Below are 14,707 nucleotides of genomic sequence, written 5' to 3'. Positions count from 1 at the left end.
ATAACTCTTCCATACAAATTAAGAATGTTTTATATGTGAATGGATTAAAGCATAATCTATTGAGTATTAGTCAATTATGCGATAAAGGATTCAATGTCTTATTTGAAATTAATGGTTGTAAAGTCATTGACATTGCATCTAATCGGATTATGCTTGTTGGTCATAGAATAGGAAACATTTACATGGTGCATTTAGATTCTATTGATATGACTAATTTATGCCTAGTTGCTAAGGATGAGCATGATAGTTGGTTATGGCATAGGAGACTAGGTCATGCTAGTATGAGTGTTTTGCAACGGCTAATTCAAGGTGATTTAGTTCGAGGGTTGCCTAAGCTTAAATTTGATAATGATAAAATCTGTGATGCTTGTGCTAAAGGAAAACAAAAACGAGTTTCTTTTAAATCTATTAATGATGTATCAACTAGTAGAGTATTACAATTGATCCATTTAGATCTTTTTGGGCCAACTAGAACTACTAGCTTGGGAGGAAAACAATATGCATTTGTCTTGGTAGATGACTATTCTAGATACACTTGGGTTCTATTCTTAAGTACTAAAGATGAAGCATTAGAAAATTTCATCACATTTTCAAAAATAATCCAAAATGAAAAAGGATACTCTATCACTAGTGTTAGAAGTGATCATGGAACTGAATTTGAAAATCTTGGATTTATTGAGTTTTGTAATTCTAATGGTATTAGCCACAATTTTTCAGCACCTAGAACCCCTCAACAAAATGGAGTTGTTGAAAGGAAAAATCTAACTTTAGAAGAAATGGCTAGAACCATGCTTTGTGAAAATAATTTGCCAAAATATTTTTGGGCAAAAGCCACAAATACCGCTTGTTATGTTGTAAATCGAGTAATGATTAGGCCAATTTTAAAGAAAACTCCATATGAAATTCTCAAAAATAAAAAGCCTAACATTAGCTATTTTCATCCTTTTGGATGTAAATGTTTTGTTTTAAACAACGGTAAAGAAAATCTTGGTAAATTTGATGCTAAAAGTGATGAAGGAATTTTTCTGGGTTATTCCTTAAATTCTAAAGCTTATCGTGTATTTAACAAAAGAACTTTAGTTGTAGAAGAGTCTATACATGTTGTTTTCGATGATAATCCCCTTCCGAGGAAGGATTCTTCTGTTAATGATGATGTAGGTATTGTACAAGCAAATGACGTTAGACATGACGTTGGAGAATCATCATCAAAGGAAGAAACAAAAGATGAGGAAACTCATGACCCCCTCGAGAATCCAACCATTGAAGAAAGGGAAGTATCTTTTCCAAGAGAGTACAACTATGTCAAGGATGGTGAAATTATAGGTGATCCATCAAAAGGGGTAACTACTCGATCTTCTCTTAGAAATATCTGTAATTATGTTGCATTTATTTCATGCATAGAGCCTAAGAACATCAAAGAAGCATTAAAAGATAAACATTGGATTATGGCTATGCAAGAAGAATTAAATCAATTTGAGAGAAGTAAAGTATGGACATTAGTTGAAAGGCCTAGTAATAAATCTACTGTAGGTACTAGATGGGTTTTTATAAATAAACTTGATGAAAGTGGTAATATAGTGAGGAACAAGGCTAGACTTGTTGCTCAAGGCTATACTCAAGAAGAAGGCATAGACTATGATGAAACATACGCTCCCGTAGCTAGGATGGAAGCAATTAGAATGTTATTAGCATTTGCATGTTTCAATGAATTTAAATTATATCAAATGGATGTTAAAAGTGCATTTTTAAATGGTTTTATAAAAGAAGAAGTGTACGTGGAACAACCTCCAGGTTTTGAAGATTCAAATTTTCCGGATCATGTTTTAAAATTGACAAAAGCTCTTTATGGTTTAAAACAAGCTCCTAGAGCTTGGTATGAAAGATTGTCAAATTTTTTAATTGAAAAAGGTTTTTTAAAAGGAAAGGTTGACACTACATTGTTTTTAAAGAGAAAAGGTAAAGATTTATTAGTAGTTCAAATTTATGTTGATGATATAATATTTGGTTCTACTAATGATGTTCTTTGTCAAGAATTTTCTAAGCTAATGCAAAGTGAGTTTGAGATGAGCATGATGGGGGAGCTCTCATTTTTCTTGGGACTCCAAATCAAGCAAAGAAAAGATGGCATCTTCATTAATCAAGCTAAGTATGTCAAAGATATGCTCAAGAAGTTTGGACTGGAAAATGGGAAACCTCATAACACTCCAATGAGCTCTTCAACAAAGCTTGACTTAGATGAAGGAGGTAAATGTGTAGATGTTAAATTATATAGGTCAATGATTGGCTCTTTGCTTTATCTAACTGCAAGTAGAGCGGACATTATGTTTAGTGTTTGCTTATGTGCTAGATTTCAATCATGTCCTAAGGAATCACATTTACTAGCTGTTAAGAGAATCTTTAGATACCTTAAGGACACTCCTAGTTTAGGACTTTGGTATCCTAGAGACTCTAGCTTTAGCCTGCATGCTTTTTCTGATGCGGATTATGGAGGATGCAAATTAGATAGGAAAAGCACCTCCGGTACTTGCCAATTCCTTGGAAATATGCTGATTTCTTAGTTTTCAAAGAAACAAAATTGTGTTGCATTATCTACCACTGAAGCCGAATACATTTCAGCTGGTAGTTGTTGTGCACAAGTTTTATGGATGAAACAACAACTTTTTGATTATGGAATTGAAGTAGGTACTATTCCTATCAAGTGTGACAATACTAGTGCTATTTGTCTCACTAAAAATCCCATCCAACACTCTAGAACTAAGCACATTGAAATAAGACATCACTTCATTAGAGACCATGTCACTAAGGAAGATGTAGTTCTAGAATTTGTTGATACTTTGCACCAATTAGCGGATATCTTTACAAAACCCTTAGACAAGGAAAGATTTTGGACACTTAGGAGAGAATTAGGTTTGACCAACCTATCTTCACTTAGTGTTTAAAATAATTTTAGCACTTTTAATAAATCTTGAAAAATGCTTATAATAATAATTTTTGATTGCATTCTTGCTATTAGTTAGGGGGAGTTTGTGATTCTTAAAGAAAATTAATTTTATGTTCAAAAATCAATTAAAGATTAATTTAATTATTTGAACATAATTAATGTTTGATATATGAGTTACCAATACCACTAGAAAAGATTAATTTAGCATTTTGTGCTTAAAAAATCAGATTTTAGCATTTTGGTGCAGAGGGAATCGATCCCCCCCCTGAGGGAACCGATTCCCCCTTTGAAGGGGAACCGATTCCCCCCACAGGGGAATCGATACCCCCTGGGGTTCTGCTAAAATCGGGCAGAACAACCCCCAAATCTCAAAAACCCTATTCTTCTCTCTTCGCCGTTTCTTCCCTCTAAATCCCTCAAATCTCCATTTTTACCTCAAATCAACGATATTAATCTGAATTTGCTTCATAAATCATCTTCCAAACCTGTTGGAATCATTAAAATCGTGCAAACAACATCTAAATCCCCTCAATCTTCATATTTCAAGGTAAATTTTTCTAAACTCTTTATTTCATTATTTTTTGAACATAGGATTAGTTTCAATTAGTTCTAGGTTGAAATAGTGATCGGGCATTGAGTATTTAGTGATTAGAAACTAGATGTTACAACTAATTTCATCAAAAACACAAGAATTTTTCAAATTTTTTTTTAAATTTTCGAAATAATAAAAAAATGTTATTTTTCAAATTATTGTGTTTTGATTAAATTATATTGTTGTTATGAAAAACTATACATATATTGTTTCTCAAAACCATATTTTTCAAAAGTTTTTCAAAAACTTTGCCCATTAGGATTGATTTAGAGAATCTTGAAATATTGAGGACTCATTTGAGTTTTGGGATTAATTGAATTGCATACATTTGTTTTTAAAATTGCAGGTTATTCTATCTATTCCGATTTCCTTCACCATGTCAAATCCTAAACGACCTAGGTCTTCATCTAGTCGTTCTAGTCGTCAACCAAATCCACCTCCAAATCCTCATTCTATTCCAATTTCTAATCCCAATCCCACTGATCCTAACTTGACTATCCAAAATTCGTGTTTCAATCATCCTGGGTCTAGAAATCACCGATATTGGTATTATCAATATTTCGATTCTTACAAAATCCGGGAAGAACGTATTCCTTCTCGTCAAGCTATGTTAGCTATCGATTTTAAATATCTTCCCATTTTACAAGAATGGAAATTTGATAAACTATTTGATCTTGAACCCATCGTTTACCATCAACTTGTTCGTATATTCTACTCTAATGCCGTATGTGTTAAGAACCAAGCTGAAACCGAAACCATAGGAATTCGTTCCTACCTCCTAGGACAATTTTTATATATTGACCCGGCATATATAGCCAATACATTTGGATTAGATAATGATGGTATCTCGAATGAAAAACAAATTTTAGGTTCTCGTTATAAAAGAAGAGATAGTGCGAATGTTTTAGACCTACATGAGCGTTTTCTTCATCTAATGATTTCTTGGTGGTTTCGACCATCCGGAGGTCGTTATTCTACTCTTAGAGCTTTGGATCTTTGGTGGTTACATTGTTTCGAAAACCGTATTAAAATTAACCTACCTCAGATTATTTTTGCTGAAATTGTTGAAACCGTAAATCTTGTTCCTAACAAGAAACACTGTTCATCTCTAGTTTACGGTTGCTTTTTGAGTAATCTGTTTTCCAAAGCTGGGCTTAGAGTCGGTCTAGATGCCGTTTTTCCTCTTAAGAAACAAATAAATCTTCTTTCCTTAACGAGAGCGGGATGGGTAAAGGACAAAGAAACCGGTGAATGTGTTCGTTCTTCTACTCCGAGAGCTAGTTCTTCACAAGCTCCACCCGAGGCTGACGAAGATCCCGAGTTTGAACAATTAATGAGGGATATTGATGAAGCTGAAGAATAATCTGAACAACCCGAAGAGCAGCCCGAGGAGCAAGCACAACAAACGCATCAAATGCCTCCATATTTTCAATCCTTTATGGAGACATTTGATTTCCGATACGCTACCATGGACTTGCGCTTTTCCTCTATAGAGTCTCATTTATCCACAATGGGAGCTCAACAATTAGAGATTCTTCGGGAGATGCGTGCAAACAATGAATCAACCAACGCTCGTATCAATGAACTCACACACGAGATGGCCACTATGCGAGCCCGTTTTCCTCCTACCGATCCGGATGCTTGATTTTATGTTTAGCTTTAAAACTTTGAACAAAATGAATATTGTTTCAACATTTTGATTTGTTTGATTTTGTGGATTGTTGGATTTTGGATATATGAATGGTGTGAACTTATATGTTTGGTGTGTTTTATTCATTTTTGCATCATTTACATTATCATTAGCAATATGACCAATTTTGCCATATCACATTATTTATGAATATTGATTTATGAAACTAATGGCTAACCTCTCTTTTGATTGTGATCTTAGCAGCTTAAGCTTATAATTAATAAATCAATTGGCTAAATGATTTTCAAAACCTTGTTTTACAATGTCTTTTTGATTTAACAAAAAGGGGAGAAGAATAAGTGTTAAATGTTTTACATGATAAATTGAAGAAGTGTTAAAAGTAAGGGGGAGTAATAAATTGAAGAAGTGTTAAAGTAAGGGGGAGTAATTTCAAAACTTGATTTCAAAAATCTTAAAATTACTAAAATGTTTTGTTATATCAAAAAGGGGGAGATTGTTGAAACATTTTAATATTTCGATATAACAAATTAAGTTAAATGGATTTTAAGATTTTCCAAATGATTTTCTAAGTATATTCGATATAACTATTCGAATATCAAAACATTACTCCAAATATTTCAAAAATCATTTTTGATCCTTACTTAAGTGTAAAATTAAGTTTTAATCATAAAACAATTTCAAAATAATTTTACAAAGTATTTCGAACCAATTCAAAGCCAAAAATTCCAGATTACTCAGAGGGAACCGATTCCCCCCCCCATAGGAGGAACCGATTCCCCCTGAATGGTTTGGCTCCGAGATTTCCAGAATGCTCGGAGGGAACCGATTCCCCCCAAGGGGGTACCGATTCCCCCCTGTTCAACGGTCGAAATATTTAAATTTTACACTTAGGGAACCGATTCCCTATGAGAGGGAACCGATTCCCCCCACTGTCCAAGCTGTTTTATTAAATGTTTTCACACTAAAACGGCTATAAATATTTTCTCTAATTATCCCCAACGTTCAGAAGTGATTCAAGGTGTATTTAAGCAAGCTTAGAAGCCATTGATCAACAAGAAGAAATATCAAGCAACTAGAATCAAGAGAGAATCAAAGAGAAAGCATCAAACCTCAAGTTTGAGCATTTCAAGCCTATTTTCATTCAATATTCTTTTTGCTTTCAAGAACACTTTCTGTGCTAAATTGTATTCATCTTTGAGTGTTCTTTTCTTTGTTCTAGAATTGTGCAAACATCTTACCTTGTGAGGTTTTCTTATAAGTTTGCAAATTTGTAATCTTCTCTTTGAGAAAAGAGTGTTCTCAAGAGTTGGGGTATACTCTTGAGGGAATTGTAAGGTTATCTCTTTGGCCTCAAAAGAAAGAACAAATTAGTGAATTTGTTGGAAAATCCTTAGTGTGGATAGCTAAGGTAGTGGACGTAGACTTTGTTTGAGAAAGTCGAACCACTGTAAATCGTTGTGCAAATACTTTCAATTCTCTGCAAAAGCTTCCACAAAATTTTTATTGCCAATTCACCCCCTCTTGGCCAATTTCGTCATTCGATTAACTCAACAATACTTAAAAAAAGAAAAATAATGACATTCCCGATAATATACCCTAAAAAATTCACTATCAATAATAAAATATTACTACAAATAACATTCCCGATCAAACCAAACGTGAATTTCATTCCCGAAAATCTCACCTTCCCCGTCGACACGCCCTCTAAATAATAAAGACACACCGGGAGACGGCGATTCTCTTTTTTATCTCTCCTGATGCAGTTTCATTTCATACAACGCTTTGTTGCTTTGCTCTTAACCTTTTTTTCTCCGTAATCCTTCAAAAACCCCTTTTCGATCGAAAACCCATAAATTTTAAATTTCATTCTCTTTCGAAATTATCTGTCCTTTCTATTTGTAGTTTTTTTAATATTTTTTTGAACAAATAAGGAAAAATCCATGTCTGAGGGTAGTGTTTAGGGTTTCTTTGTTGTTGGAAGTTTGTTCCGTGGAGATTTGAATGAGGAGAACATAAATACTTTTGCGAAATCGAAATTGAAGAGCCGACTGACTTCATGGCCACCACGGAGTTGCAGATGAGTCCTCAATTGGAGCAGATCCATGGCGAAATCCGCGATCTTTTCCGTTCTCTGTCGTATGTCCTCTTCTACTTTCCTTTGACTTGTTTATTACTCAAATGAATTAGCAGATTACAAATGAATTAGCCATGTATCGTAATCTGCAATCACAGCTCTTGTTTCAACATACCTAGTGTTTTTGACTTTATTCTTCTTTGGACTAGATTTCGACCTTCTTGTTTCATCTGATAACTGTTTTAAAAACTATGGTGCACTGCTTTTCAGAAATGGGTTTCAAAGGCTGGATAAGATGAAAGATTCAAATAGGCAAAGCAAACAGCTGGAAGAGCTTACTGGAAAGATGAGGGAATGTAAAAGGTATGCCCTATTTTTAGTATATGAGATGTTTGATTTTTTTCTCATTTTACCTTCTTTTAATTCCTAACTTGGATGAGTTTTTTGCAGATTAATCAAGGAGTTTGATCGTGAAATTAAAGATGAGGAAAGCAAAAATCCTCCTGAAGTGAACAAGCAACTCAATGATGAGAAACAGTCTATGGTAAGTTTGTTTCCGAACCTCAAATTTCTTTACTATTGGCGTCAAAAGACATAAGCATATGGTAAGAGTGTTTTAGTAGCCTGGAAGTTTACAAATGTTTATCACATCATAAAATGGGTTAATTGAGGAAATAAGATCTCCCTTGGCTGGGGGAGATAAAATGTGTAATCAAACTGTTTAATTGTGGAACCTCAAATAAGATCTTTTTATATTATTTATAGCTTCTAATATATTGTTGTTGTTTTTGTTGCAGATCAAAGAACTGAATTCGTATGTAGCATTGAGAAAAACGTAAGTTTGACTATCCTAAAGAGAATAATGGTGACTTTAGTTTTTCCATCTGAAGTTCAAATTTTTATTTACAGTATGCCAGTTGAGTTGTGATTTGTTAAGTCTGGGGATTAGCCAAGTCTGAAACTTGGCCTTTTTCCTAATGTAGGAAGAAACCAATTTTTGAGTAGTAGAATTCAGCACATAAAAGCCAATGAGACTGTCCCTTTTTCTTCCTGTAGTTAGATTTTTTTATGTGTGTAACTGCAGGTACATGAATACCCTTGGTAACAAGAAAATTGAACTCTTTGATATGGGAGCTGGAGTCAGTGAACCTACAGCAGATGAAAATGTTAAAGTGGCATCATGTAAGATCTTACTAACCCTTCATTGAGTTGTGATTTATATAGAATTCTTACTTGGTATCAAAGACTCCTAGTTATGAAAATGATGGGTTTGCTCTTATTACATGTTATTTTTTTTCAATAAAATTATATAATCAAATACATTCTAATACAACTTTATTTCATATCAATTTTGATTTTGCTGATCTAGTTGATTTCGGATTTTGTCATTCTATATGCATTTTTATTCAACTATTGCTTAGAAACCGGGATGCAGAGTCTTCTTAGAATGTTGGACAGTTTGGAAACAAAGCCACTATTCATGACTTTGGATGCTTCGGGAAATTTAGTGTAGTCCATGGTCTTTACTGAAAAACTATGAACTTGTAACAACAGAATCTCAGCGTAGAGATTGCCTTTTTTTATCAGGCTATCTTACTACTGCACGACTTTCTCTGCAGCAATGTCTAATCAAGAACTTGTTGATCATGGTATGAAGACAATGGATGAGACTGATCAGGCCATTGAACGCACAAAAAAGGTAAACAGAAACAGCTTTTTGTTCCCTTGTGCAGGCCTCCGCTTCATTGTTGCCATTTTCTTTTCTTTTCTTACCTTTTAGATTCACAGGTTGTCGAACAAACAATTGAAGTGGGAACCCAAACTGCTTCTACTCTAAAAGGCCAAGTAAGTCAGATTATAAGTGGTCTTTTATGATTATTTTATTGAGGTTGTTGTGTTGCGTGCATATGCTGATAGAAAGTTATACAGACTGAACAAATGGGCCGTATTGTAAATGAGCTGGATACAATCCAGTTTTCTATTAAGAAGGCATCCCAGCTGGTGAAGGAGATTGGTAGGCAGGTTAGTTGATTGTTAGCACTTTAGATGCAACATTCGTTCAATTTGACAATTCTTTATGCCATATTAAGTATCTTTCTTCTTCCTCCAGGTGGCCACTGATAAATGCATCATGCTATTTCTTTTTCTTATAGTATGCGGTGTTATAGCCATCATAGTTGTAAAGGTATTCTTTTCCCTTATTGATATCAATTTTGTAGCCTGTTAAACTTACCGACTTATTATGGTGGAAACATGAGGTATTTTTGCCCTAAACATGTTGAACTGCTCTATCATCTATTGTGATGTGATAAGATGGAAGTTTACATTTGTCACATCTAATTACAATTAAATACTTGCAGCAAACTAAGCCACTTAGTAACCGTGTTCGCTTAAAAAAATTTAAGGGCTAGTTTAGTATTACTGTTGATGTTGAAAAGTGCTTTTAATAAGTATCTAGCAGCTGTTTCGACTCCAAATCACTTTGTGAGGAAGTGATTTGGATGGCAAAATCAGTTTGTTTAGCATTGCTTTTGCTGTTGAGAAGTGCTTTTAGTAACCTGAAAGCAATGCTAAACTCATCATGGAGATAGATTCAGACGCATTCTTCACAATGATCGACTTCTACTGCACAAAATTTTGATTTTCTAATTGCAACGTGGAAATTTCAGATTGTGAATCCGAACAACAAAGATATCAGAGATATTCCAGGGTTGGCACCTCCAGCACCTTCAAGGAGATTGTTATATCTAAGGGATCCGCAATAAAAGGTGATCATTTCAAATAAGTGAGTGATTTGTTCTGCTTATATGCTTGGGAGTATTGGGAAGTTGGTGGAGGGATCTAATACTTTTTTCTTTTGCTTTTCTATTTTATATGATTGATTCTTGCCTGAGATGTGCATATCCGGTTGGTGATGTTTGTTGTCGTGTAAATTTTAGTTGTTGAATTATTTGAAAGATTTAACTTTAAAGATTGTTGTAGGGTTAGAAATTAAGAAATCTTTGAAGAGAATTCCACATATTTTTCATGTCCTTGGACTGGGTGACCTCACGTATGAATGTCAAATATTAGTTCATACATGGTGTAACAAATGGACAGGGTCCAAAGAAACATAAAAAGAATTCCAGATCAATTCGAGACCCAACGAAATCTGAATAAACTCTGGAAGGGAAAACCCAGACCAAGAGAACAAACACCGAAACCTAAAAAGAAAAGAACTTGTAGTATATCGATCTATTTGAAATTTTTCATTTTGGTTGAACCAGTCACTAGTTTCAACATTTCTTTGAGGAGGAAGTTGATTGTAATTTTCTAGTATCGGATCAATGAGAATGAATTTAGAGAACTTTTCCGGAGGACAAGTATTCAACATGAGTGATGTCACTTGGCTTAAATCATTTATATTTAACTTCAACCCTTGGGGCTGGCTGTACAGGGTATCTTGGCTTTTGAAAACTAGTTCGATGTTCATCAGAAGAAGTCAACCGAAACAGAGCATCTTGGGGTTTGAAAACTAGTTCGATGTTCATCAGAAGGTGGCGGCCGGAAGGGAGGCATCTTGGTGTTTGAAAACTAGTTCGATATTCATCAGAAGAAGTCGATCGAAAGAGAGGCGAGAAGGAACCTGAAAAAACAACAAAAAAATCATAAACAAAAAAGAACAACCTGAGGGAAGGACAAAGAAAAAGGGGGGAAACGGGGATAGATGTCGGGAAAAAACAACGATAGACGTTGGGAGAAACATATGACCGACGACAGTGTAGATGAACCAAAGCCATAGCTCAATAGAGCTCAGGTTATAACCTAAAGAGAACAAGAGGCCCAAAGCCATAGTTGTTGTTTCTCACTCCGACATATTTCAAATTGATATCACATTTTTTTTTCAATTGTTATAGAATTGATAATTTTACACATTTCTCTAATGTTTATGTTATTTTTCACTAAACAAAATTATATAGAGACCTACCAACTCGACCTAATTGATCCAAAATCAAATCCGATTTTAATTAATTAGGTTTAAATATGTATTTGGTACTTTAATTATACACATTCTTTCAAGTTGGTATAAAAAATTTATTCTTTAATATATAAATTAGATATATATTTTAAATTGGTACCTAAAAATTGTTTATTCTCAAATTGTATTGAACTTTAATTTCATCTACTGTTTTTGTACTCCAATAATTTTCTTTTCACATATTTTAAAGTTTCATCATTGACATATATAATTTTATTTTATCACGTCATTAAAAGTTATTAACATTAATAAATTATTAAAAGTGGATGAAATTAAAATCCAACTGTCAATAGTGTGTTTGATATTCAATTTTAATTCAATTAATAGATTGAATTGAAATTTAGTTCGGTTAATTGATCGGGTAATAAGATATTGGCTCGATTAATGGTTATTTTTTAAAAGTTCAATTGTTGATTAGTTCATTTTAAAATCGGTTAATTAATTAAATTAATTGAAGTGAATATCTATTGAAAGAATATGCTTATTTTATAAATCAATTTAAATCAGCTAGACTTTTATCCACGTAAATGAAAAATATTTAACAATTATAATAATTCAAAAAAATGAAAATTTAAATTTAAATAACTTAAATTAAAAACATATTAAACTTATATAATGTGTTTGTAGTATCTAATTTGAATTAGTAGATTTAATATGAATTATTATAAATATTTTTTTTCTAAACCCAAAATTTGCCTTGAAAATTCTCCAGACCCACCCATCTGAGTCTTAACACGATCCCTGCCGCCAAACAAGCCGCTCACCATCACTCTGTACCTGCCTCGTAAGTCATCTGTTGCCTTCAAGCTTCCGTCAGACCACGAAAGTAAGCTAATTTCCTGAAACCCTAAACTTAAATTGAATGTTAATCCCTATTGCTTGCTACTCGGTCTCATCTCACACACTCTCTCTCTCTCTCTAAGTGGTGTCGGTTTAGGGAAATAGTAGACCTTTATTGCTCCATTGCACTGCTATTTGCTGCCGGGATCCGCCGCTATTGAGGTCTTTAGCGGTGACGGGCAGCGACTTTGCTGTAAAATAAGTTTCGATTGCTTATGAAACTGGTAATTCAATATTCAATTAATTTCTTATTTTTTCCTCCTTTATATGTTAGAATGAGTGCGAAAAGGAAACGTCCGGGTTCGGCGTCCGATTCCGGCGTAACAGAACATGAAAAGACTGTTCATGAAGTAATCCGAAGCAAAAAAGACATGGGTGTGTCGCAATGGGAAATTAAACGATAAATTAACCTTGCCGAAAACATAATCACCAAATGTATTAAGTCACTTGTATCTAAGAGTCTCGTAAAAGAAGTGAAAAGCATCCAAAATCGGGGTAGGAAGCATTACATGTCTGCCGAGTTCGAGCCGTCCAGTGAAATAACCGGTGGGGCATGGTATGTTGAAGGCAGCCTCGATACGGAGTTCATAAATGTCTTGAAAGAGCAGTGTTGGAGGAAGATTTATGGTGTGAAAGTTGCTACTTTGGAAGGGATTGCAGATGCTATTAAGAGGAGCAATGTTTGTCAAATTGAGTTGACTAAACAACAGGTCGAAGAAATTGTGAAGGCTTTGGTTCTGGATAACGAAGTTATGGAAGTGAAAAGTACTGGAACCGGGGAGTTTGCTTCGATTCCAGTCGGGAAAGTTTGCTATAAATGCATTGGTAAGAGAGGTTATGGAGGAGAACCCAAGCTTGGCGCGCTGCCTTCCATTCCTTGTGGAGTTTGTCCGCAGATAAGTCGTTGTACCCCTGATGGAATAATCTCTCCTAACACTTGTGCTTATTACCAGAAATGGCTTGATTTTTAGTTTGATTGCATGCTTTATAGTTTTAGATATTTGATGGACTCGAATGAATGGCCTAAATTCTGCATTCATGAATGTCTCCTATATTCTAAGTTCATATTCTAAACTTATATGCATTGCTCATTTGATTTATTGGTTATCGCTTGTTGTCCACTTGCATGTCCGATTCTTTCTGCGATTGTGAACTGATCCTTGACGAGGAATGGAGCCTGAGGCCGCCTCTTCAATCTCTTTATGTTTTGAAAACCTTAAACAAGTATCGTCTGGTAATACATCATTGATAGTCTTATGAATGGATAAGAACATGCTTAGTACTGCATTGTTTTGGGGTTGCCTAGACTGGTTCTCTTGCAGGTCGAACATCGAAAGTTCCATGGGTGTTTTACATTTGATTCATGGCTTCTGATGGATATATAAGACCACATTAGGGCATGTTAGGTATAGAAAGAATATTTCTGGTGATATTTTATCGTCTCTCCCTCGTCCCTCGGTTAGCCATTTGCTAGTTGCACATAATCATGTTACATGTTCAATGGTACTTCGAATTCTGATGATCCGAATTTGGGAGTTTCTGAGGTAGAATTACAAACCGACCTAGAACCTTTGTTGAGTTGAGTACTTTTTTCTTTTGTTCACTGAGATTAACAGCCCTTTAAGTACAACCGAACCTATAATAGCTTCTTCTACATTGCCGGTTAGAGACGAGCATAATTCGGTTAAAATCTAGTTAACCGAATGAATCGTAGTAATTTGATTTATTCTATTCATTTTCGATTTAGGTCAATCAGTTAGAATATTATTATTAAGTTGGCCAAATCAATCAAATTACTTAAATTGACCTTCATGAATGTTTCAGACCCGCAATTTTATCGATCCTTCTGATCATTTTTGCATCTTTAAATATATCAAATGTTTCAGTCTAAAAGCAAGCAGAAAAGGTAGGTCAAATGTCTAAGGTTTTTCTTCTTGTTCTTTTTAATTCGTATTTAGGCTTAAAGGCTCATTCGTCTCTTAAAGTATTATTTTTACCGTTTTGCCTTTTGAATTATTTGTTGGGACGTTTTGCTCTTATCAAAAGTTACCTCTGTTTTATTGTTCTTTTAAACACTATTGAAAAATTGATCAGAGTTCAACATGTGAAATAAAATGGGTAAATGACATGTTAAGTATTTCAGATTTTGTTTTTGTTTAATTTTGTCTTTTTTTTATAATGTTATTTTTATTTATTATATTAATTCAGTGCAATAAGAATACGATATGTGTCAGCATCTATTAAAGAAAAAATAGGAAAACAAAGATGTCAATCAAAAGAATTGAATACGAGACTCTAACACTCAATTACTAAGTTAAACAAGACAAAATAAATATATAAATTAAATTAGTGTATTATATGTTTATTTGAACACATGTTTAATGACACTAATTAAAAATAAAATAAATACTTTGAAAATTTGAAGTTTGAACGTACCTTTTAGATTAAGGACCACAAAACACATTAATTGTGTAGAAAAGAAGGAAACAAAAGAATGATCAACGACGTACAACAACTCTTTAAGAAGCAAGCAATAGGATTCTAAATCTGTTTGAAAAACCAAGATGCTTCCATTGCCAAACCCAAATAAA

The 14,707-nt window shown here is 33.9% G+C and overlaps 2 protein-coding genes and 1 pseudogene across 2 annotated transcripts in view; all 3 read left to right on the top strand.

Annotated features, from left to right (window-relative positions):
• The first annotated feature begins 7,120 nt into the window (after positions 1-7,120).
• Positions 7,121-10,286, top strand: LOC120158619 (novel plant SNARE 13-like). The gene is made up of 10 exons (XM_039169440.1): positions 7,121-7,320; positions 7,529-7,621; positions 7,709-7,802; positions 8,056-8,093; positions 8,343-8,440; positions 8,878-8,957; positions 9,047-9,103; positions 9,188-9,280; positions 9,369-9,443; positions 9,928-10,286. Exons 1-10 carry the CDS (start codon positions 7,241-7,243, stop codon positions 10,021-10,023), a joined length of 804 nt encoding a protein of 267 aa, XP_039025371.1. The 5' UTR covers positions 7,121-7,240; the 3' UTR covers positions 10,024-10,286.
• The window catches only part of LOC120158629 (EEF1A lysine methyltransferase 4-like), a 35,957-nt gene continuing 30,223 nt past the window's right edge, over positions 8,974-14,707 (top strand). The window contains exons 1-2 of the mRNA XM_039169447.1: positions 8,974-8,977; positions 14,015-14,022. The gene's annotated coding sequence lies outside the window, so the exon portion shown is untranslated. The remainder of the gene's footprint in view (positions 8,978-14,014; positions 14,023-14,707) is intronic.
• On the top strand, positions 12,023-13,102 carry LOC120158650 (annotated as a pseudogene).

Source organism: Hibiscus syriacus, unplaced genomic scaffold (assembly GCF_006381635.1).
Source record: "Hibiscus syriacus cultivar Baekdansim isolate YM2019G1 unplaced genomic scaffold, ASM638163v2 tig00002841_pilon, whole genome shotgun sequence".
In the NCBI taxonomy this organism is placed as follows: Eukaryota; Viridiplantae; Streptophyta; class Magnoliopsida; order Malvales; family Malvaceae; genus Hibiscus; species Hibiscus syriacus.
This window is presented reverse-complemented; position numbering and strand designations above follow the sequence as displayed.